At 48.7% G+C, this 23,342-nt stretch overlaps 2 protein-coding genes across 18 annotated transcripts in view; one reads left to right on the forward strand and one right to left on the reverse strand.

Annotated features, from left to right (window-relative positions):
• Nucleotides 1-13,753, forward strand: part of PCCA (propionyl-CoA carboxylase subunit alpha) — a 416,136-nt gene extending 402,383 nt beyond the window's left edge. For 5 of the 7 annotated variants that reach the window (XM_045481124.1, XM_045481160.1, XM_045481133.1 and 2 more), the window contains 2 exons: nucleotides 10,779-10,856; nucleotides 13,409-13,753. In XM_045481124.1, coding sequence (XP_045337080.1) covers nucleotides 10,779-10,856; nucleotides 13,409-13,477 — 147 coding nt within the window. In that variant the 3' untranslated portion in view covers nucleotides 13,478-13,753. The other 2 variants (XM_045481139.1, XM_045481113.1) reach the window with 2 other exon arrangements.
• A 1,207-nt stretch (nucleotides 13,754-14,960) lies between these two features.
• GGACT (gamma-glutamylamine cyclotransferase) overlaps nucleotides 14,961-23,342 on the reverse strand; it is a 47,488-nt gene continuing 39,106 nt past the window's right edge. For 10 of the 11 annotated variants that reach the window (XM_045481215.1, XM_045481209.1, XM_045481257.1 and 7 more), the window contains one exon: nucleotides 14,961-15,937. In XM_045481215.1, coding sequence (XP_045337171.1) covers nucleotides 15,453-15,937 — 485 coding nt within the window. In that variant the 3' untranslated portion in view covers nucleotides 14,961-15,452. Of the gene's footprint in view, nucleotides 15,938-18,057; nucleotides 18,158-23,342 lie in introns of all 11 variants that reach the window. The other variant, XM_045481277.1, reaches the window with a different exon arrangement.

Genomic DNA, 23,342 nt, shown 5'->3' on the forward strand with positions numbered 1-23,342 from the left:
GGGAACTCTCTATGATTTCTGGGGCTAAGGAAAGCTAATTCCATAAACTGTGCGGTACAGAGCACTTCCGTAACTTGATACATATAATTCAGGATCACAGTTTGAAGCTTTTCATCTCGACCTTGTGACATTAAGGCACAAATCAAAGCTATCTTAGTATTTCCTCACATGTTCAGAATCACCATAACATGTTATGGACAGATTGGTAGGATGCATTTTCATAGAGCATGGAGAGAGAGCTCTATTGATTCGCAGCAAAAATTTGTAAAAAGAAAACAAAGATGCAACCAGATTTCTAGGGGACAGTTAAATACTAGCATTTTTATTTATGTGCTGGAAAATCATGGCCCAACATGATAGTCTTTAATGGATGGTATGGCGGTGACTCCATTGTGTGTCTCAGTGAAATCACAGGAGTTTACGTACTTTCCCGTAAAGAGTGCATTAAAACTTCCTCTGTATTTCTTTATTAATATACTTAGTAAAATCACATGGAGAAAAACTCATGTAGCTTGCATTGGCCTCTAGAGAAATATTTATAATAAATGAATATTAAGAAAAAATGATCAGGAAAAAAAGAAAACGATCAGTTTGTTCTTTAAATGATTAGCCCTGAAATTGATAAAGTGAAGTCAGAAAACTGACTTAGCAGTTGCTCTTACGTGATGATATAGAAACAGAACTCTACCCACTCTTCTAGAAAGGCATAGGAGAGGCTCAGTAGCTATGAATTGTTATATTTACTTTAAAGGCTTTGACATTCCTGGAAGAAAGCCCTCATTAAGACTGTCTTATTAAGGATTTAGGAGAAGTGATACATAAAATTACATTTATATGTTGAATATGGGGAGGGGTTTGCCTCGTTGGTCTTCATTCTAAAGGGTTAGGGTCCTAAGATGATAGCTCGTTGGCCTTGACATGAAGAATGCTTACACCAAGACGTCGAATCGCTAAGTTGTACACCTGAAACTAATGCAATCTTGTGTGTCAAATATACTATTTGGATTTTGTTAAAATGCCTCCACTCACTCACTGCATTATGAGAGCAGTCAGTGGAATCTTCCAGCAACTAGACGTGCAGGTTGGTAAACAGTGTGGTGGGTTCTTTCTTTTTTTCCGTTTTTCCTCTTAAGCCTTTTCTAGAAGCTACGTAGGCTGCCATCCTGAGCTTGTCCTAATTGTGTGGCTTTAATTATAAAATCACATTTGCACTTAAAAAAATAAGTGTAACTGAAATCCTTACTTTTCGAACACCTGAATCAAAACCAGAGGCAGGGTGGGGGGCAAGAGGGGCTCACAATGTGGTCGGTCTTGCTCCTCCCTTGGCACTGGCCTCCCCCGCACCACTCCTGGGGCAGAGAACCGGGGAGCGTGTAGCCTCCTTGTTTCCAGCAACTGCTTTCTCCAAGTCTGGCTTCTCCAGACACCAGAAGGGTTTAGGCTTCATACTTTCCGTGTCCTGGCTAATAATCTAATGGGGGAAAGCAAAGCATTTAGTAAATTGGAACAACGTGGGGTTAGTCCTTGGTTCATTGGGATAGCTCAGATATTGAAAACCACCACCAGTCATTAAATGTGGGTATTCAAGAATGGTTTAATTTGAGAACCAACTGTTAAAAATGTTACTGTGGGGTCATGGGACCTCTACTTTATGTAGTCCTTTAAAGTCCAAGTCTGGGTGTGCACCCCTAGTGAATTGGCTTCTAGTCTCTGTGTGGTTCCCCTTACTTAGAAATGCTCTCTGCACGCATGTGCCTAGGCTGGTCAGGTAGAGTGCACACCTTCTTAAATTCTTCGCCCCAGCTTCCGGTGCCACTTTTGGTCCTTGCTGAACTTCCTTTCTTACTCTGTGCCGTCGTGTTTTGGTAAAACAGTATTTTCTCTTGAGTTAGTAGTTGTGAGAAGTGTCCCAAACCATTCCCTTCCCCAAATGCAGGGTGAGAAGCTTCATCTTGGGCTCCTAACAGCAGCTTCTATCATTAAATCTGCCTTGTGTAATTAAAACACAAGAAACTTTCCTTTGACCAAAGGCACACGCTTACTTGAGGCCATTATGAGAAAATAATACTTGTAACTTTTAAGTTTTGTGGTTTTAAATTATTTTAGTGCCACGGGCATGTTGTGTTGTTCTTAGCAATAACAATAGCTGAGCCAAAGTTCCACTTGTATCAGTAGAAAGATAATGGAATCAGTCATCCCGGTGTGTTTTCAAGGAAAACAAGGACGTAAGAAACAAATAGGGGCCTACAGCTCTTCTCGTTTTCTTTGAAATGTTATTTTTTTATAGTTTGAATTCCAGTAATCTGAAATTTTTATATTCAGGTTAAGTAAAACTTGAGAAATCTTAGAATGGAGCTCCTGGCAATAATGTGTTCCACAAAAGCATCACATAAATAATAAATAATAAATCTGTTTTGTGAGGCAAATAATCTTAACAGAGTTAAAAAAAAAAAAAAACCTCAGGGCGAAATGATGTGGGGTGGCTGCTCAAAAGTAAGAAATGCACTCTGAGAGCTTCCTGTGGAAAGGTCTTTCCCCTCCTAAAGCACAGAAGCTGTGTTCTTTTGGGTTCACGGGGCAGAAGTTTCTAATATCCTTTCATTGTCTGTTACATAGTATTTAACATTAAATGTGGCAGTAAAATCATTTTTCAAATGATTGTAGAGTAGCCTTTTTGAACAAGTGGGAGGGGGTTGTAGTCAACAAACACATACCAGCAAACAAACCACTAAGAAAGAAAGAAAGCGGATTGTGGAAAGTCAGGAGACATACATTTAATTCAGAAGACAGTTGGCAGAATGACTTTCATATGCTTTTGTCTGTTTTTGCTTTTGTTTTCTTGTTTTTTTTTTTTGTTTTGTTTTTTTGTTTTGTTTTGTTTTTTTGGTAATCAGCCTTCTGAAAATAATTTTGCAACGGACTTTCATTTCAGTTGGAAGAAATCCCTATTTTCCTGTATATTTAGCACCATCATACACTGGTGGCATTTTAATCAAAACCAGGATTTTTTATAACTTGTTTTAATTTTAAAATGTCTGTCTTTAGGATATTGTCAAACAACAGTATTAAGTACACATATTCTCTCATAATAATGGCAGAGTGCACCTGCCAGCTTTAGACTGAGAGCTGCTGAAATGGCATAAAGTCAGTAAGGAGCAGAGTTGTTTTGTTAGTCCTTCGATACGAGAAACAAAGCAGAAAATGAGGCAACCCAAGGGGAGACTTTCCTGTCGCAATCAATCAAGATTTCTTCTGAGGTGGGTTCCAGTTAAGCAGACATCTCAGAATTGCATCAGAAATATTCGTCTTCTTGATTACAGTAACAGTGGAGACCTGAACCAGAGGCAGGCTGTGTCCCCACTTAGGTAATTACCACTTTGTGACTTACTAGTTTGTGAGAACAGGTCCAGTAATAGATTGGCAGCAAGTACCTGTTGCTGCTTTTCTTGCCACTTAACCTGTTCAGTATTAGTGAGACAGGCTTGGCGGTATTTTTGTGGGGCCAAGACGAGGGAGATGTACTCGGTGAGGGCACTGACCTTTAGCAGCAGGGGAAGTAGGTGTTTGGGACTGTTGTTGTCATGCATGGGGTCTTGGGCACAAAACTATATACTCTAACGTGCACCAATGAAGACAAAATTTGTGATCATTAATGGGAGTCCCCCCTGCCCCCCCCGCCCGCCACTGGCCCCAGAGTTAGCCCTGATTTTTTTCCTCCTTGCACGTGCTCCTGCAGGGGTTCCGGGGGAAGGTTCCCAAGCAGTTGGATGGCCACTGATCATGAGACACAGGTGCACCGTTTCAGAGTGTGGCATTCATACCCCCCTCTGCTCCCAGACCATCTGGAACTGAGCCCACAGCTGATCCTGGGGAAAGCGCATGTAAAATTTGGCAAGAGACCTTTAGTTTTCATTTCTTGAAGAAACAGATTTGGAGCCTCTTTTGCTCTTAGGCATTCTGGATGGCATTGGAATCAGCCCTCCTGACATGTTTATCTGGCAGTGACTTGTATGCCCCGTACAGCCCAGTATAAAAATGATAATGGTGTCTTTCCCTGGCAGAGGCCCTGGCTCGACTGATGGATTTCCCAATTTCTGGATATCTTGATGGACACTCGTGAAATCACGACAATAATTACATTTTCATGTTTTATCGCAGTTTACTTGACAAGATGCCAGTTTTTCACCTAGACCTCAGATGGTATTTTAAAGCAGGTATAAATAAATTTCTGCATTCATTACTTAACATTTCTAAACTTTAAATTACAAAATATTACAAACATAAAGTGACAGAGAATAATACAAGTGCTCATGCTCTCTGCATACCTTTCCTGTATTTCCACTTGTACTTAACCATAAGACATTGCTCACACTGTGGACTTGCCCGTGGCCCCTCCCTACCCTCATCAGATTCCTGTCCTGTCTTCTTCAAGTGATGGCTACCCTGAATTTGGCCTTCTTATCTTTTCCAGGTAACATTCACTTTTCAGTGTTTAGGTAAATTTTTATTGGAGGTAACCACCTGAGAATTTTTACAGTGTAACTTAATGATAATTATAAGAGAAATGTTTTACAGATCAATCAATAAATACTGTAGGTGAGTCTTCTTCAAGTTGGGCATTTGATTTTATTTTTCAAGAAATGATCCACTTGGGATTAGAGGCTATGTTATCTTCATTTTAACCATTTTTGAAGATGGCAGTTCTCGAGATCTTTTCTCACCCTTTTGCTTAAAAAAAAAAAGAGAAAAAAGCCAAAAACACTGAATCACTGAGGGCTTTAAAACAGCATATTTCACAGAGGTAGAGGATCCAGACTGATCCCTTAAAGATACTGTGAAGTTCTTCTCTAACTCTGGGGGTTTTGGCTCCAGTTCCTGGCTACTTAGAGGGCAGTAAGGAGAAATGTTTTTCATTTTAAGGAAAACTAGACTTTTATCTTGGCCACGACTCTGTATTCTCTCCCGGAGCCTCTCTGCTCCCTTGTCCACTGTACAGACCCAGGGAGGCAGCTCTGGGTGGGGGCGGGGGGGGTGGGTGGGGAAGCAGGGCCAGCGCTGCACAGGCAGGGGCCTGGAGTACCCCCAGCCGGCAGCCTTGGCTGAGGTGTCACCTCTCCTTGCTCCTGGGTGAGCAGGCGGCTAGAGCACAAACCCATTGCTGGAGGCCTTAGACTGGAGATAAGGGGTTTGGTGGCATTTCTTTCGCCCGCCTCCTCTTTCTTTGTAAATTTGATGACGGTTCCTTCCATCACTGCTTAAATACTAGACCATCTCCCCGGGTCTCCCTCCCTCCCTCTTTACATGAAGATGTTGGGATGTGAATGCACATTTCTTCTTCAGGAAATATCAGGGGATATTTACCAGCCTATCTTACTGGCTCAGAAAGAGGAAGTTATTATAATCAGATTCTAGCAGCGCCTTTTAACCAAATCTGAGAGGCCTTTTTCTTGTGGCTGTTAACTGCGTCTTTCTTCAGATCTAAGGGCCGTAAAATGCATTGCATTCAGGCACCTGTGTTCTAAGTAGAACAGCCTTTAAAAATGTAATTGAAGGATTTTCACTTTTGTGGAGTCGTCAGCAGGGTTGATATTGATCCGCGCTTTCGGGTGGCCCAGAAGGGGAGCCTGCAGCAGGCCGGTAAGCCCTCCGAGCCTTCTGTCTAATTTGGCAGAAAAACACAGAATGTAGGACAACAAAAGAAGGCTCCCTTTTCCATAAAAATTCGTCCTCCCACCCACCCCTCTTCCCCAAAAAGGGGACTTAATTTTTCAGCTGCACACAGTGATTTGGTGCTCACTCTTGCATTGAAACAGTTGCTGTCTGAACAGGCAGGAAACAGTTTTCTTTTAATTGCTGAAATCATTCGGAAGTGCTGCGTGCCCTGCTTCTATACAGCAGATGCTGTGCATTAATTGGCCTGCGTAGAAGTGACCCAGGGTTCCTTGCAGCGGGCCCAATTTTAGGCAGAGGGTTTAAATAGCTTATTTATTATTGTGTATAATCTGGCGTACATTATGTGCTCCTGCACGTGTCGTATTTCATGGTCTGCAGTTTCTAATGTCATGTGGGCTTCAAAACCTGTGTTTCTCTGGTAATGTACTAGCAGCAGGTAAGCTCAAAATACCATCCATCAGGAGCTAATTTTTTATCCAGATACCACAATGACTGATGAACCTGTCTTTTGTGTGAATGTTTAGCACAGTAGAAAGCCATATGCCACTGGCACCGTTTCCGGGGCCTTCTTTACAGTTGCCGGAGAGGAGGCTTACAGGGGGAAAACCCTCCGTGACATTATGTCCTCTCTCCTCCACTTAAAGGATAACACCTTTAAAACAGCCCTGGTTCTGGACGACAAAAGAGGGTAGGACCCATCTCAGAGGAAAGCCGACTCCCATAATCATTTTCTTTATCAGAAATAGGACTGCACACTCTTAATAGGGAACCTTGTTTTGTTTCTCCCCGTCTGTTCCAAACAGACCTTCGCCCATTAGAAGGGCCTCCCCTGTGTGGGAAGAGCACAGCTGTTACTGTAAACCTCATCCCGGCACTGTATCACCCCCATTTTGTGGCTCTGAAGGATGAAATTGAGAAATGGGATACTGTGCAGTCAGCCTTTACATCTCCAATTTTAGGCCTTTGCCATCATTTTCATGCTTTTATTCCAAATCAAATAACATTAGTGAGCTACACCACCTTCTGATGAATGTCTGCCCTCGAGCACAGCTTTCAAGTCTGGACTTTTGGGGGCTCCCTTTTATGTTTGGTGGAGGTCTTTCTTCCCCCTCTCTCTGCTCGCGCTCTTCCTGCACTTTTCTTTGAGCCTTCTTCGTGCATTCGCAGTCAGCACGATACAAGTTGCCAGACGTGTCCCCGTCTTCGCGTGCTTTCCAAGAGGGACGTGTGCTGGAGAAGGGTCTGTGTCTTTTCATCTTTGGGGAAGGAGGGAAGCGAACTTGGGAGAAGGATATTGGGGGCTTTAATCAGAAATAAGAAGGGGTTTAAATCATTAGCACAACAAAGCATACTATAAGCTTGAAGATAAAAGTCTCTGGGGAAAGAGTCCTCTGAAAATAAATGGAACTTGATAGATTTCCATATCATTTATAACTTCCCTTAATTACACTTGGAAGACTTGCCAGTAAAACTGGAAAATTGGCAGCCTATATCCATTAGAGTCATTTTGCCGACCATGGCAAGCAGCTGGCTTTACTGGATTTTATTTCCCATCACTCACAATTAATCATCAGCTGGAGATGTCTGAAACTCTTCAGCGCAGAGCACTGCCGGGTGACATTCAGGCCTCCTAAACATGCTAAAATCTGCTGAGTAAATGGGCCGAGTTTTCTCTCCAGCTTACTCATTTTGGAGCGAGGCAGGCCCCCGCTTAATGAGCGCTGCGCTCTGATAATCGGATGCGAATGTGAACCTTGACCCCATGTCAAAGGAGAGGACGCAATAAGCTGGATGAAAGATACAGGACTCAGGCCTCCAAACTTTACACCAATTAGACAGGGAGCGGAGAAGGACATCAGGCTGACTAGGTTTATCGAAAAGACTTGCGAGGCTTGTGACCATTTTGTAAGCCCAACGTCGGAGACCTCCTGTCACAATCAGTGAGCCTTTATCAGATGATGTACAAAAGTGTTAGAGAAGTGTGTGCACGGAGCCTTCGGGAGCCGCGCGCTCACGTGGAGCCGTCGGGGCCAAGTTCCCCACGTCAGCGCTCCGGGCCCATGCCGCACCTGCCTGGGCTTCGCAGGCACCTGGGGAAATGGGGGCGGCGTCACCACGACCTCGTGAGCCCCGTGGGCAGGCCAGCCACCACCGCTGGACTGGAGGCTCCCAGATCGCGGGGTGGGGGTGGGGGGCCCTGGGATGCCCTTGGGTGCGGCGGGCCAAGCCCGGGTGGGGCGCCCTGACAGCGTGGCCCACGGTCCCCGACCTCGGCATCCACCCCACGTAGCTCCTCCGGCTGGGGTTGTTGAGGGATGACATAATGTGAATTTAGAACACGTCCGCGTGTGCGTGTGACTCAATTCCGCTGACCAAGACAGACCTCTCTGTTTTGTGGGGTCGCAAGGGACAACTTCCAAGACTTCTTTCTCTTTCAGGGATGAATGAGTGAAAACAGACTAGAAAACCCATTGCTAAGTGAACAGAGAGGGAGAAGTGAGTACTTCACATTCCACCCGGACCGAAGTAGAGATGCAGACTGGCAGGTGGAGGGAAGGGACCAGGGAGGGAGCAGGAGGGAGAGGAACCGGATGTGGGTTCGGGGCAGTGCTGCCAGTGGCCCCTTGGAATCCGAGGCGCTTTCTTTGAAGTCCTTTTAATCAAACTGCCAGAGGGACTTAAGAGTATTTTCACTTTGGGACTTGCCCCCCTCTCCTTCTCTCTGTCTAAATCCAAGGTTTTGTTTTTCTGAGTAGTGTGATTGGGGACCTCTGCTTGAGTCACCTGTATGGCACCTCTTTTCACATCACGCAGGCTCTGGGCGCCCGGGGCCAGCCAGGCAGGATGGCGGGGGGTGGCGAGAGCAGAATCCTGTGAACTTGCCCCGCGCTCCAGCGGGCCCTGGTCTAAGCACCAGTGTGACCGGCTCATGTCGGGTCGTGGCCCGGGCTCCGCTGCCCTTTAGCACAGGTTCTATGGTATCCTTGTCAGGTTGGTCTTGCCCCCTTGGTGTGACCGCTCGCTGGAAACTTCCAGAGTTTCTTTTTCATATTTGCATTAATTGTGACTTCACTTGAAGATCCCGGAAAGAACGGTGAGGGGCGCTCGGTCTGGCCTGCAGACCCTGAGCCGGGCCGAGCAGCCGACAGGGAACAGACCTGCTACGGGGGGTGGGGGGTGCCCTCCCCCACGAAGCCCACAGGGCCCGGGGCCGGGGAGCCCTGGGCTGTCGGTGGGAGGCCGGGTGGGGGGCAAGCTCACACAGGTCCCCGCCATGGGCACTAGGCCAGCTGTGAAGGAGAGAGCTACCAGCACCTGGAGGGGGGGGTGGGGGGAGGGGGGCTGGACAGGGGAGAGCTGGTTAGTTTGGATAGAATTTACATTCTGTTGTGTTGGGTGTCAGATCCATTTCCAGAAATCTCCCCTGGCATCTTTTGCCAGGATGCCCAGTCGTCAGGTGGGGACGCCGAGCAGAGAGGCCAGCTCTGGCCCCTCAGCCCCCAGGAGACCGTGGTGCAGGCCCACCAGGGGTTTGTGAGCGGGGCCCCTCCGAGGGAGTCGCCCTTCTCCCGTCTCGCTGGGCCCCGCCTGCCTCTGAAAAGAAAAACGGCCCCGGAACGACGACTGGAGGGGACATGTGTGCCAACGCCCACCTGCTGCCCCCCTGCCCTGCGATGAGCGGCCCTCACGTGCGCATCCTCCGCTCTCCACAGGATGCAGATGCCAGGAGAAAATGAAGCAAAACGGGCAGTGAGCACAGAGCTTCAAAGCCCAGCTCCCCAGCTCAGCGTCTCTCCTCCGTGCCAGCCCCGCAGCTTTGGCAGCCCCTGTCCTAGGTTTCTGTGCCAGGAGAAGGCAGCCCACCACCTGATCAGAGGAGGAAAGGAATGCACGGGGCGCAGGCAGCCCCGACTGCCAGCGAGACAGCTTGTGCCACACAGGGGGCCGGGGGCAAGGGTGGGGGGGAGCTCGGAGATCATCTGGGGATTTCAGGAAAGAACATTCTCCAGGCGCTCCTGCCACACTGGGCCAGTGCCACCTTGGTGGTGTGAGTGCCCTGGGGCCCCACCCCAGGATGCCCACCAGCACCCCAGAAGAGCCAGCCAGTTGTCCTGGGAAACAACTTTACCATTTCAAAGACTGGGAGGAGGCCCTTTTTCAGAGGAGAAAAATCCAGCCCGCTCCTTGATGCTTCCCCATCAAGGGCAGCAAAGAGAATAAACAGAGCGGCCTTTGGTCACAGCTGCCTGCTGCTGGAAGCCCCAGGCTTAGCCCCGGGAGCTCATGCCAGCTCCACCTGGACTGGCCCCACGAAAGGCAGGTGAAGCTTCAGCCAGTGCCTGTGGGAGCTACCGGTCTCCTTGCAAGGACCGGGCAGAGCTTGAGAAATCCCTCCCTGTGTTAGAAGGCACTTTCCAGGAGCCACCTGGTTGTTACTTGGCGTGTCCTGCAGAAGTTGAGACCGTGGTCCCCATGGCTGGCTGCTGTTCCCAGCACCCCCCCCCCCCCCCCCCCACCAAGGCGATAGACAGGAACACTATTTTTTGGTCACAGCTTTCCTGAGATAAAATTCACATCCAGTGCAGTTTGGCCCCTTACAGCATGCACTTGGTGGTTGTCATGGCTTCACAGTTAGGGGTGCAACCGTCACAGCATTTTCCTCACCCCTAAAAGAAATGCTGTGTCCACCAGCGGTCACTCCCCTCTGCCTCCCAGCCCCCAGAACCCCCAGATTTCTCTGTATGTAGAGATTTGCCAAATCTGGACATGTCACATTAAGTGGAAAACATCCCATTTTGCCACATCTCTGTAGCAAAGGCAGATTCAGAGACTGATTCCCAGGGGAGACCCCACAACCAGCCCCCCTAATCCTCCAACATCAGGGATTTTTTTCCAGTGAGGATTTGATGATGATAGAGAAAATTGTCCTTCTCTGTTGTCCCCCAAGAAGAACTTGGAACATGAAGTATTAGAGGTCGTTGCTGCTGTTTGGATAACATTTCAGAGCATTTGACAAAGAATCTCTTGATGGCTTCACTCTTGAGCATTGTTGCAAAATTACAACGATTTTAAAACGTGTGTCCTTTTTCTGTTTGTTCTTCCAGGTAGCAGAAGGCCAGGAAATTTGTGTGATTGAAGCCATGAAAATGCAGAACAGTATGACAGCTGGGAAAACTGGCAAGGTACGTCCCCAAGTTCCCAGTAGCCCTTGCCAGCTCTGTGACAGGAAGCAGAATTTCCACCCTTGGATCTTGGATGGGTAGGCCTGGAAGGGACCGTGGAGGTGACCCCTGCCAGCACACCAGGACATTAAGATTGGGAGCTCTTTTCACTTTGCATCCGTGTGTCCCTGCCTCGTGGAGAGTCTTTGCGATGTGCAGGTAGTCCAAGAACAATTGTTCTTCACCTTAATGTCTTTCAAATTAAGGACTCTTTAATTTTTAATGTTTACATCTGTCTTGGAGGCAGTTAGTTATCTGAGACTCAGGTGACACAGCAGGAAATGGTTTTAGAGATTGCAAAAATTAATGTAACTCTTCAAGATAATTTCTCTGCAAAGAGAACAATTCAATGTTAGATCAAGAGGAGCTGAAAGCCCCATGCACACATGTGGGATGGCATGATTTAGGGAGGAGAAAAGGTGCTATATTTGTCCTGAAACTTAAGAGTAAAACTTCTTAAATGTGGTTTCTCCTTGAAGAATAAAGAAAAGTCCTTTTAATAATAACTTCATTATTCCCCCTGCTTCTAAAAAGATGCCACTCGTAGCAGAATGAGCCTTTTCTGAGGAGGGTTTGGTTTGGAAGTGTCCGATGTCCTGGAGGAGGCGGGGTGGGGTGGGGAGGGGAGAGGACCATAGGCATCCTGCCCTGCGGCCACGCCTGGGAAGTGAGACCAAGCCTTGGGGACATGGGTGCCCTGGCAGAGAGGTGCTGTCAACTCACAGTGTCACTTGCAGAGAGATACAGCCTCTGTCACCCCAAAAAGAAATGAGGCTGATGTGCAGACAGTAGGCCTGGCTGGGGGGACAGAGGCCCAGTTTATGGTCATTGGGCCTGGAGCTGGCTGGTCAGGCTGGAAGAGGCTGTCGTGGGCTGTGCCCAGGCTCTGTGGTGTTTGGGAGAGGAGAATCGCATGATTTGGGACTGCTCTCCTGTAGAAATCGTTGCATTTGCTCCCTAGGGTTAATTTAACATTTATGCTGCATTAGTGTCAAGAAATTTCCAGGCATGATGAAGACGTGGCCTTATCTGGGGGGATCCAGAATATGTCTATGTCGTTGCGTGCCAAGGGCCCGTGTTGCTGGACCGAAGTACTAACACAAAAATGAACGCTGTCTTAGCTCCCTGAGGGAGCGTGGAGCCCTGGTCTGTCAGTGTGTTCTGTGCCCCGTGGCCTCACGGTGGCTTCTGGGTTTCATGTGGAACTTAGCTGATCCCTGGCCATCGGCGGCCCAGAGTTGCTTTCAGGGTGTCGATGGGCTCTGGGTGAACTTGTACTCTGGCCTGACCCCTTTCAGCTGGAGTCTTTCCTGCCCATCCCATTTCCTTCTGCCCCTCCCCAGCAGGGTGCCCAGGAGTGGCCAGAGGCCCCTGCACAGAGGAGCAGGCCCCGGCGAGCCTGGGGACTGGCAGCTCTTATCTGGAGGGCCATTTTTCCTCCCGGAGAAACGTTCACAATGGAAACCGGTCCTCATGTAGTAATCGCAGCATGAAAGATACAGGCTATGCAAACATCGGAGGCTTCAGATCAGAAAGGGCGGCCGCTTCAGTGCCAATAGCACCTACCAGGCCTTTGAAGTGGCCACTGCACATGTTCACATCATGAAGGCCCCAGGGCTTGAATTCCAGGGAGAAAAGGTCCCTCTAGCCCTCCGCTTCCCAGTGGAGCAGTGGGGACGCAGGCCAGGGCCCCGAACCCGCCGTCCGGGACGTTCTTCCTGTTTGCCAGGTGCTCAGATGGCCAGGAAGCTCTAGCCCATCGTTTGTTTCCATGCCTGAGCAGAGCCTCCAAGAAATCAAAAGACTGCTTCATCTCCACTCCAGTATCTCCCTGCTCATCTTAAATCGGAACACAAATTCAGGAAAGCAAAACTTGATTAAAATTGAGATGAATCAGTAGAATGTAAGGGCACAGTGGCACAGCTGTGGGAGCTCAGTGCCTGTTCCACATTAGGCCATACAGTACTATCCCTGCAGCCACATGTCTTTGGAGGATTTCATTTCCCGTCAGAAGGAAGTTTATGATCTCAGGCTAAGGAGTTTGTTTTGGCTTGTGTATAATTGTGTGGTATTTTTGGTTTTGGGTTTAACACTAAACCAAGTATATACCGTTAGCTCTCAGAGACCATTTCTAGCACCTGATGCTGTCGAAGAGACTGGGAGAGCTGGCTGTTGAGAGCTCATCCGGCATAAACACACTGAGCTTTTAGGACACTGCACAGACCTGCGGGTGCACCCAGCGCTGGGCCCAGGCAGACAGCAGCAGAGACCCCCTGCGCCAGCAGCTTTTAGGACAGCAGGGGACAGGCCGGGGCCGGGGAAGGTGGCAAGTCACAGCCCCCAGCAAGGATGTCCCTATGCTCACAGTTTCCTCTGCCGGCAGGAGAGGACTGTTGTACCTGTGCTCTGGAGCCTGCCAGGCTGCCTCCTCGTTTCCAGAAAAGGAAGATGAGATCTCCCTCGTGGTCTACTTAATAATTTTTACCCCCGCCTCCTTTTTTTTTTAATTCAAGGTGAAATCAGTGCGTTGTAAAGCTGGAGACACAGTTGGAGAAGGAGATCTGCTCGTGGAACTGGAATGAGTATTTATAGCCTTTCCGTCATCACCCAATTTAATTAGCCATTTGTATTATTATTCTTTCACACTCAATTTAGTCAAGCATTTTGCAGGAACACCCCTGTGCAGCAGATTTTACATGGTCATATTTATTCCACATATAGTCAAAACCAACATTTCTGCCAAAATATCACCAATGGAAATTTTTATTGATATAAATACTTGTACATATGATTTGTACTTCTGCTGTGAGATTTCCTAGTGTCAAAATTAAATCAATAAAACTGAGCATTTGTCTAAATATTAGCTTGCCCTTTTTTTGAATGAAGACAATGTACATAAGAGGCTACTGGCTGTGCCAGTAGACTTTAAATACTAGCGTTTCATTGTGATCCTTTAAAACATTTTATATAAACCCCAGTTCTTTACCTCGGTTTCATGAAATTATCATTTTCCACTGTATACTCTGATTACCTACTTCTTCCTGGTTGAGGACCTAACTCCCAACTCCCATTTGTGGCCGTTCATGATTCTGGGAGCCCGCGCAGTACCCACAGGGGGTAGAGGTCTGGAGCTCCCTCCTGCGCTGCTCTTGGCTCTCATTGTGCAGGCGAATGAGCCGGCGGGGGGGGGGGGGGGGGGGGGGGGGGCGCACCTTAGTGACAGCCGCTCACCGCTCACTGGGTCCCTCTTGCCCGGCCCACATCCCCAGGGCTTTGCTGGGGCTCCCTCCCCTGGGAGTGGTGGGTGTGGCTGCCACAAGCCCATCAGCTGATACCCATCCTTGCCTTTTTGTGTTTTTGTGAAGCAAGTTTCCCGTTAAGAAAAAGGGGCTAAAAATAATGATGATGTTTTTGTGCCAGATGCAGTTAGCGATCACAGTGTACCATTAAGTTGAAGAGTGAGTGAGCTCTCCCAGCGGAGGACGAGGTCACTGAGGATCAGCAGCTGCGAATGCGGTTGCTTCTGCAATTCTTGGAATCCATTTCCTACTTCGCTGGTAAGGAGGCAGAGGCAGAGTCGTGCGCGGATTCGAAGCGCCACTGACAGATTATCAGATGGAGGTGGGTAGTAATTGGTACTTCGTGCCTCGCTAGAATTATTTTAAGTGCTGTTTGTATTTGGAAGCTAAGCTTCCGTCAGGCCTGAAGAACAAATTACTAATGTGTCGGTTCTTTCTTGAAAGGCCCGCCCCGCAATGCTGCTCCTCGGGGCCCCAGGCCCCGGCTCACATGAGCTCCGTCTGCAGTCACGGTGCTCAGCACCTGCCATCAAGTAGGTGCTCAGGACTTTGCTGGGTTCCAGTGAAAAGAACCTTCTGCCAAATAAGGAGATGCAAAGAAAAAAAAAAAAAAAGGCCAACAACAGTACCAGCACTTTTAAATTTGGTTTCCTAAAATACCCGGTTTAATTTTACATGAACATCTTCAGTAAATCCTTCTTTAATAAGCTTGATCTGAAAACTCAATGACGTTTTATAGAGTCTAGAACTACCCCAAAACACAGTGTGTTTTTCTTGAGTTTCTTTTATTATACCGAGATAATCAAAATCGGTTTAAAAAATTACTTTTCTTGCTGCTACAAGTTAGAATCAATACAGCAGGGTTGCTAAAATCTAGCTGCAACACAAAGTCTACATTTTAAATGTTATCTTCAGATCAAAGCAAAGCAAAATATGACATATGAATTCTGGAAATGTCATTTAGGGGAATTAAAATCCTGAATTTCCTTATCCGATGTATTCGAGCCCATGGCCGCCTTTAAGCAGCAAAAGCAACAAAGTGCTACCAGAGAGACAGACTTCAGGCGCAGGCTTGTGACCAGTGTGTCAGGAGACTGCGGAAAGCAGCTGTGACTGAAGAAGAGATCGTCCCCTTTCCCACACACTGAGTGTACAAACACTTGTTTCAAAGGGCATTATTATGCTTCCACCTTCAGTGAGTGCAGGCCAGGCTGGTGTCCCCGACTGATCACCAGGGCTCTGTCCACCTTGGCCCTTCTCACCTGTTTTCCCGCGGGTTGTAGGGAAGGCCATGCTCCCCCCGGGAGTCGTAACTGTCGTGGTGCGGGAGGCGGACCCACTCAGGTGCGTAGGAGGCCGTGCTGTACACAAAGCACTGCAGGGTCCCGTCGGTGGCCGGCATCTCCTCCGGGGTGCCCTGCCTGCCCTCCCACTCGAGGACCGTGACCCTCACAGGGGTGCGCTGGTACATGTCGGGGCAACCCTCAAACTCATCCAGGAAGCTGAGCATCTGCTCGTCCACGACATAGATCTCCCCCGCCACGCGGCGCCCCTGCCCTGGGAGGTTAAGCAGCCACGGAATGTTATGTTCGCCGGCGATCACCAAGGGGTACGGCTCCACCGTGCGGCCCCGGCCTTGGAAGGCCGCTCGGCCATTGGCACCGTCCAGCAGGACCTTGTGGTTCGGCTGGCCTCTCTTCAGGGTCCCGTATACGAACACACGAGCCATGCGGGCCGCAGGAGCTGCAAGACAGAAGGGAAGCAGACCGGTACCTACTGAACGTGACAGAGAGCCGGGGAAGGGCTTTCAGTCCTGCCTGGGGTCGGAGACTTTGGGAAGGTTCCAGGGTCTGCTGGGCGAGTGGGTGCTCGCAATCCCGCTTAGCCCCACAGCCCACTACTCTCGACCATCCTGTGCTGGGCTCCAAGGTGCCAGGAACACCCAACCACCTTTTATAGTCACCCTTCTGGGAAAAGGTACTCATTTAAGAACATACTTGTCAGAGGGAGACAGCCTGTCTCGGGATCAAGCCCTCAGAACCGCTGTTTCTTAGATCGGTTAGTTTTTAACCTTTATAAAATGACTGTACAAATTATACAATAAATATTTTTTATAGAACAGTCAGAAATACTGGTTAGTGAATATAACTATGTATACATACACGGTACCTGCATACATATAAGATAGGCCCATGGAATCCGCTACAAGAGGTCATTCAGGTTCTAGTACTAAATTTACACACCGGTCCTGGCAGCGTGACCCAGCAAAACTTCAACAATCACACCTTCCGTGTCCCTTTTCAAGGTCCTAGAGGGTAATGATGCTTCCCTGTGACTCACTGTGACTCAGCGCAGCAACCTTGGCTCTCGTGTGAAGGTAAATATTTACTGCTCACCTGGGTCTGGGCTACAGATTGTTACATAAATTGCTAGAAGTCATTTGTGTAAAAGTGACTCAAACAAAACTAGAAATGGAAGTTAGGCAAGTTGGGCCCCTCCCCAAAGCCTGCATTTCACTGCCCTCCTGGCCCAACGCTGTGTGATGATGGCAGGCTCTGGAAGGAAGACACCGTGCACAGGACAACAGAGGACGTGCCCGTCTGCTGGCAGCAGCCCACCACCAGCCACGAACAGCTGGAGGGTGATGCCCCTGGACACCCATCAGGTGGTCCTTGGAAAAGTCCCACTTGGCTCACAGAACTTCCACTTCCTGGTATGGGGGTCTCGGCCTCACCCGACCTCTTCAGGGTATCTGGGGAGGATGCACAGCCCCCACAAACCACGCCTGCTGACCTCCCCTCCTGTCCACTGCGTCCCTCTCGGTCATCAGTGGAACGTCAGGACATGCACAGGTTTTGGATGAACCTCAGGAAGGCTCGGCTGTGGGAGAAGCACCAGGTTGGCCGTGCATGTGCACCCTGAACACTTGGCAACATTGGGACACCTTGAACAGGACGGGGACGCACCCAGAGCTCTTGTTCTGGTGATCCTGGTGACAGGGAAGGACAGAGCAGAGCTATGGGGTGTGGAGGGAGTCATGCCAGGGAGGACAGCACGGAGGTGAATCAGGCGGGAGCTGGAGCACAGGTGCGGAGGGAAGAGGAAGGAGTAGACGCTGGAGCTGAGGGTGGCCGGGGCTGGGGGATGGCACAGCTGGGCACAGAGAGCGTCAGCATGAACTGTGGGGACAGCGGGAGCGCACCGGACGGGTCTCTGCGGAGACCAGACACTTGGGAGCAGCCCCGACTCCCCCACGTGTGTATCCTGCCCTCCAGCAGACTCTGTCCACCGCTCCACCCAGTGCAACCCCGGGTCCAGCCATTTCCTGCCCTCCTGCAGCCTCCGCCCAGAGGGTCTTCCTCCAAAACAGAGGCCTCGCCTCGCCCCCCACCCCAGGGGTCACCTGGCCACCTCCAGGCCCCTTCACAGCGGCTTCCTCGGGCCGGCCCGGAGCAGCACCCACCCAGCCCTGCCTCGCCCCAACTTCTCTCCAAGGGGCCTGCTCCCTGAAGGGCCGCCTGTCCTGTTTCCAGCTGGAGTGTTCGGAGCTGGCAGCAAGTGTGGAAACCACGTCGGCTGGTAAGGATCGAAGAACGCACAGGTGGACAAAACCATTCAAAACTGGAGACTTGCTCTCGCCATCACTGGCGCCCCAGCTTTCTCCTCTTTGATTAAATGTTTTTTTTAAAAGTAATGTGTGCATAATGTAACCGTGAACTAGTTCTACGGGAAAGATGAAAGTGCCTACCCTTTCCCACTCCCTGGAGGCCGCACTTTTAAGCCTTAAGCTGTGGCATCGGTATTTATCTGCGTACTGTTGATGACATGCACGGCTACTTCTGGATTTTTCCATTTTGTCTTACCTTCCTGAAGCAGGTGAGCTCAGTGGTTTACAGCACAGACTTTAGAACCCAATTGCCTGGGTGGTGACTTCACACAAACCACCTAACCTCTTGGTCTCGACTGTAAAAAGAAGTAAAACAGCAGCCTGGCTGCTCCGTGAGGTCGTACCGCCGGTGGTCCCGCGTGCCCTGGTGGCTTTGGTCATCACTGCCACCGGTGCCCTGAGGACGCATGCCCGCCTTGTCCCCGACCCTCCAGCGGACTCCCATCAGTGTTTGCTCAGACCCACACTCAGTTCAGCAGCAGAACTATGTAAACACTGTTCTCAGATAAGGCACACAGTGTACTATCATTAACTTCCTTTCTTGGACAACTTTTCTGTTTTCCTTGGAATTAAAAATTGCTTGCAGCTTCCTCCCCCCCCCCCCTTTGCTCAAGTTTCTCTGACACTAATTCAGCCTCACATTTTCAGAAAGTGCTGTAAGAATCCTTTCAGCCTTGACCACTGTTAAAGAACAAACACTGAACTCAGGAAGTGTGAGGATGGCATTGCCTTGATGTGTAGGTTGGGCGGCCCCCATCTGGCACATGGAGGGGCGCTCCAAGGACTTGTACCAGATGGAAGCTTTTCACAGGACTGCAGCGGTGGCGGCAGGGCAAGAAAGTTATTAGCAAAAGAACAGGATTGCTCCGGGCAAGGTCACCTTCCCTTAGAGGGGAGCCAGGCAGTCTCACCAGGTGGGTTACTTCCTGTTCTCTGGGCGACAGACAGGGCCCCCGTGACAGATCACTTCATTGGTGCTGATCAGGAAACTCCTGACCGACCACTTCAGACTGCATTTCTGGGGAAGTCTGAAAGGACAGTTAGGTTGGGTGTAAAGTCTTGATTTAGTGCCTTGGCCTAAGTGCAGCCATTTTGGGCCTCTGCTTCTCTTTTTAACACCACCCACTGGGTTCTCCTCATTTTCCCCTGGAGCCATCACCCCTGGAGCCCATCCTGTTGCAGTGTGGTACTGCTGCCATCTGGGATGTACCGCCATGCTGCCAAGGGCTCCCCTGAGCCAGTGCAGGAGCCTGGCCCTTGGGTCCCATGGCCCCTTCTTCATCGACTCCCTCATTGTGCCGAAGCTAATTTTCTCCCACCCTCAATTAACAATGTGGCTTGTTAGAGAATTCTAGAAATAATTTTCTAAAGAACTTTAAAGTCATGTCTTTGTTTTCTGATTTCCCAAGTTCTTGTTGAGAAGTCCAGTGCCATTGGACTCCCCCATCCTCTGTTCAGGACTTGAGCTTTCCTCTCTGGGATCTCTCAAGGTTTTCCTTTTTCCCTTGGATTCTGAGGTAATGGTGTGTCTTCTTGTGGGTTTCTTTCGTTTATTGTGCCGGGAATTCCCATCTGAAAACTGACCATCTTGGATCGTGGGGAATTTTCTTCTCATTCCTACCTTATTGTTCTCTTTCTAGTCTTCTAATACTCAGGTATTGTGTTTCCTGGATTAATTTCCCAGTTTTCTTTTTTCCAGGTATTTTTCTTTTTTCAAAAATTTTTAAAAAGGTTTTTATTTTTGAGAGAGACAGAGCATGAGCAGGGGAGGGGCAGAGAGAGAGGGAGACACAGAACCCAAAGTAGGCTTCAGGCTCTGAGCTGTCAGCACAGAGCCCAACTCGGGGCTGGAACTCACGGACTGCGAGACCATGACCTCAGCTGAAGTTGCCGCTTAACCAACTGAGTCACCCAGGTGCCCCCCAGGTATTTTTCTTTATAGACTAATTTCCAGGTCTTTTATGAATTTGTGTCTATTTTTTGCCAGTGTATTTCTTTCCCAGCACAAAACCATCTCTCATCTTTGGGAAGGTATTATCATGCGTTTGGTTTGTTGTTTTCATCTTTGCCTGCTTTGCCTCTATTTTGGTGTGTTTCTTTAGATGTTTTCTTCAAATGCCAGTAATCCTTGGCTGTTGGCCTTTCATACTGAGAATCAAGACACCGTATAGGAAATTAAAGCTCTGTGTGCTAGGGAGGGAGCCTGATGGTCGACAGGCCTCATGTGGGGGATCTGGGTACAGGTTTGGGGGGTGCCAGATAATCTACAGGTATGCAGATTTTCCCTCGATCCCCATTTTCAGGGTGCCACTCACCCCACCCTCAGCTGGACCTGACGTCCCCAATACCAAGCCTCTCTGGACAGTAACCCACCTGTTCTCTGCAGGAAGCAGGGAGACTGGTGTCTCTGCTCCCTATAAGGACGTTCACCCTCTCCTCCTGTTTCTACTCTGATCCTTGTCTTCGCACGCCCGTGGGTCCAGAGTTCCTCTGCTGCTCTGCTCTACCAGGTGGCTAGCTGCTTGCTGGCTTCTTACTATGCAGGGTCTTAGGTTTCCGGTTTCTCCAGGCTGCTAAGTCATTTTCTGTCTACCATCTTGTCTTTCTGGGTCACTAGAGTGATTTTTAGGGAGAAAGCAGGCACAGAAGAGCCTGTTCCTCTTGTGTCTCCCTCACTGCACCACCCATCCAGCCACTTCACAGGGCCCTCAGCCCCTTCATCTTTCCAGAGGCTCAATGTGAACTGGGATGGAGGTGGGAGTTTGGAAACCACTTGCTTAGAGGGGCACTGAGGAGAGTTTATGGCACCACTGACTTGGGTGTGTTTAAGGTCGCCAAGAGAAAGCCAGTAAGGTAGCAATCATGGGCACAGAGAGGGCTGGTGATGGCTGGGGGGACAGAGAGAGGTCTGCTTATAGAGGGGGAATCTGGTCTGCTGAGGCAAGAGCAGGGGGGAGAATGGGAAGCAACCACAGGAAAAGGCCACCACAGCCTTCAGGGAGATGCAGGCTGTGTACCCAGAGGCCTCGTGTTGAGTGCAGGGGTGCACGCTGTAGGGAGCAGAGCTGGTCACCCCAAAATATGCCTCTTTGGCATGAGGATTATTTTAGGATGAATACTTTTAAGAAACACAGGAGAAACTCTGATAGAAGTTACCCTTTATATGAGTCACTTACATCTATAAGCGGTGTCTCCATACATTATCTTCCCAGCTCTACCAGCAAGCAGAAGATGCCTACATCTCTAGAAACTATTGATGCCAAAGGCAAAGACCAAGAGATGCACATCCTTGCCCTTGTTCACTGTACTTTGCCTGAAGACCTCCCGCAGCCGGCTTCCTGGCCCCAACATCTTTTGCCTTTTGCTGGAAATGGTATTTAAGGGGAGGGTTGTGGGTCATGTGCGGAGGTACTCCATTCTCCTGGGTCTCCCCATGTATGCAGGAGGTATATGTGTTACAAAACTTGTGTGTTCCTCTCCTGTTAATCTTTTATTACAGGGAGTGTCTCAGTCAAGAGCCTATGAGGGTAGAGGGCATATTATTTTCCCTCCCCACATAAAGGAGGAGATATATTCTCCTCTCCTCCGCTTGCTGTGAAGGTCAAGGGAAAGACAGGTTGGTAAATGGGCAGCATCCAAAAAAAAAAAAAAAAAAAAAAACGGAGCAGGGACAATAGGAAAGAGTGCACCCAGGGCGTGGTGAGGGGGACCCTGCCTTAGGACAGATGGGTGGCCACAGGGACGTTTGTGCCGGGTTGCCTGGCCTTTCCTTAAAATAGGTGATATTGTCTGTCCAGGATGGGGCGGGTGCCACCAGGGCTGAGAACTTGCAGAATGGAAAGAGGTTTAGAACAGTCCTACTGGAGAAAGCCTGGGCTTTGGAATAAGAGCCATAAGATGCCAGAGCAGGTTCTGAGCAAAGAAAGTGTCATGCTTCCATTATTCAAGGGATTCAATTACAAAGGAAGGAAAGAAATGCCTCATCCAGGGGAGGAAGGACAGAAGCTGTGGTCAGAGGGCTGCAGAGGATGGCACTTCTGCAGGGACTGATTACTTCCCTGCGATGACCGGCCCTGGGCCAAGTGCCACGTGCCATCCCAGCTTACCGGATCCCCAGCACCCCGTTACAGACGGGTGGCGGTACCTCATTTGAGGGATGAGCAAATTAAAGTGGTCAAGGTGATGCTCCCTGCACAGAGCCTGTGGGGGCAGCACCAGGAACTGGGCTACATCTACAGGACTCTGAATGCCTCCTGGGCTCTGCACTTCCAGATCCCAAGGGGAACTGTGACCCTGTCACGTATAGCCCAGGACTCAGGCTCTGCAGTGACAGTGCCAAGGACATACTATACTCTTTTTCTCTCCCCTCCCTTTGTTTTGACTGAATTTTATTTGATAAATCAATTACTTCTCTGTAGTTCTCTTATTTTCAAATTTTTAAAAATTGTGGTGAAATACACAAAACATAAAATTTACCATCCTAACCATTTTTAAGCATACAGTTCGTTAGTGTTAGGTGCATTCACACTGTTGTGCACCCATCACCACCATCCATCTCCAAAACTCTTTCCATCTTACAAAACTGAAACTCTATACCCATTACATAAGAACTCCCCATTCCCTGTCTTCCCACCCCTGGCAACCCCATGCTGCTTTCTATGAGTTTGGCCTACTCTAGGTACCTCACATAAGTGAGACCTCATTATATAGTGTTTATCTCTTTGTGGCTGGACAATTTCACTGAGCATAATGTCCTCAAGGTTCATCCGTGTTGCAGCACATGTCAGAATTTCTTTCCTATTTAAGGCTGAATAATACTCCATCATATGCATACACCATATTTGTTCATTCATCCACCAAAAGACATTTGGGTTGCTTCCACTTCTTGGCTATTGTGAATAATGCAGCCACGAACATAGGATTGCTAGATCATATGGTTATTCTATGTTTAATTTTCTGAAGAACCTCCATATAGTATTCTATTAGCAGCTGTACCATTTTGCATTCCTACCTACAGTGCACAAGGCCTCCAATTTCTCCACAGCACTTGTTACATGGTTTTCTTATGCTTTTTTTGATAGTGGTCATCCTAACTGGTGTGAGGTGGTATCTCACTGTGGTTTTGATTTGCATTTCCATAATCAGTGATGTTTTAGCATATTTTCATGTGCTTATTGGTCATTCATGTATCTTTTTTGGAGGAATGTCTATTCAAGTGCTTTGCCCACTTTTTTATCAGGTTGTTTTTCACTATTGAGTTCTAGTTCTCTATATCTTCTGGGTATTAACCTTTCCTCAGATGCATGATTTACAAATATGTTCTCCCATTCCAAAGGGGGTGACTTTTCATTCTGTTGATTGCATCTTTGATGCACAGTTTTGAATTTTGGTATGGTCCAATGTATTTTTACTTTTGTTTACCATTTTTGGTGTCCTATCCAAGAAATCACTACCAAATCGAATGTCAAAATTTTGCCCTAT

Source organism: Leopardus geoffroyi, chromosome A1 (assembly GCF_018350155.1).
Source record: "Leopardus geoffroyi isolate Oge1 chromosome A1, O.geoffroyi_Oge1_pat1.0, whole genome shotgun sequence".
Classification (NCBI taxonomy): Eukaryota; Metazoa; Chordata; class Mammalia; order Carnivora; family Felidae; genus Leopardus; species Leopardus geoffroyi.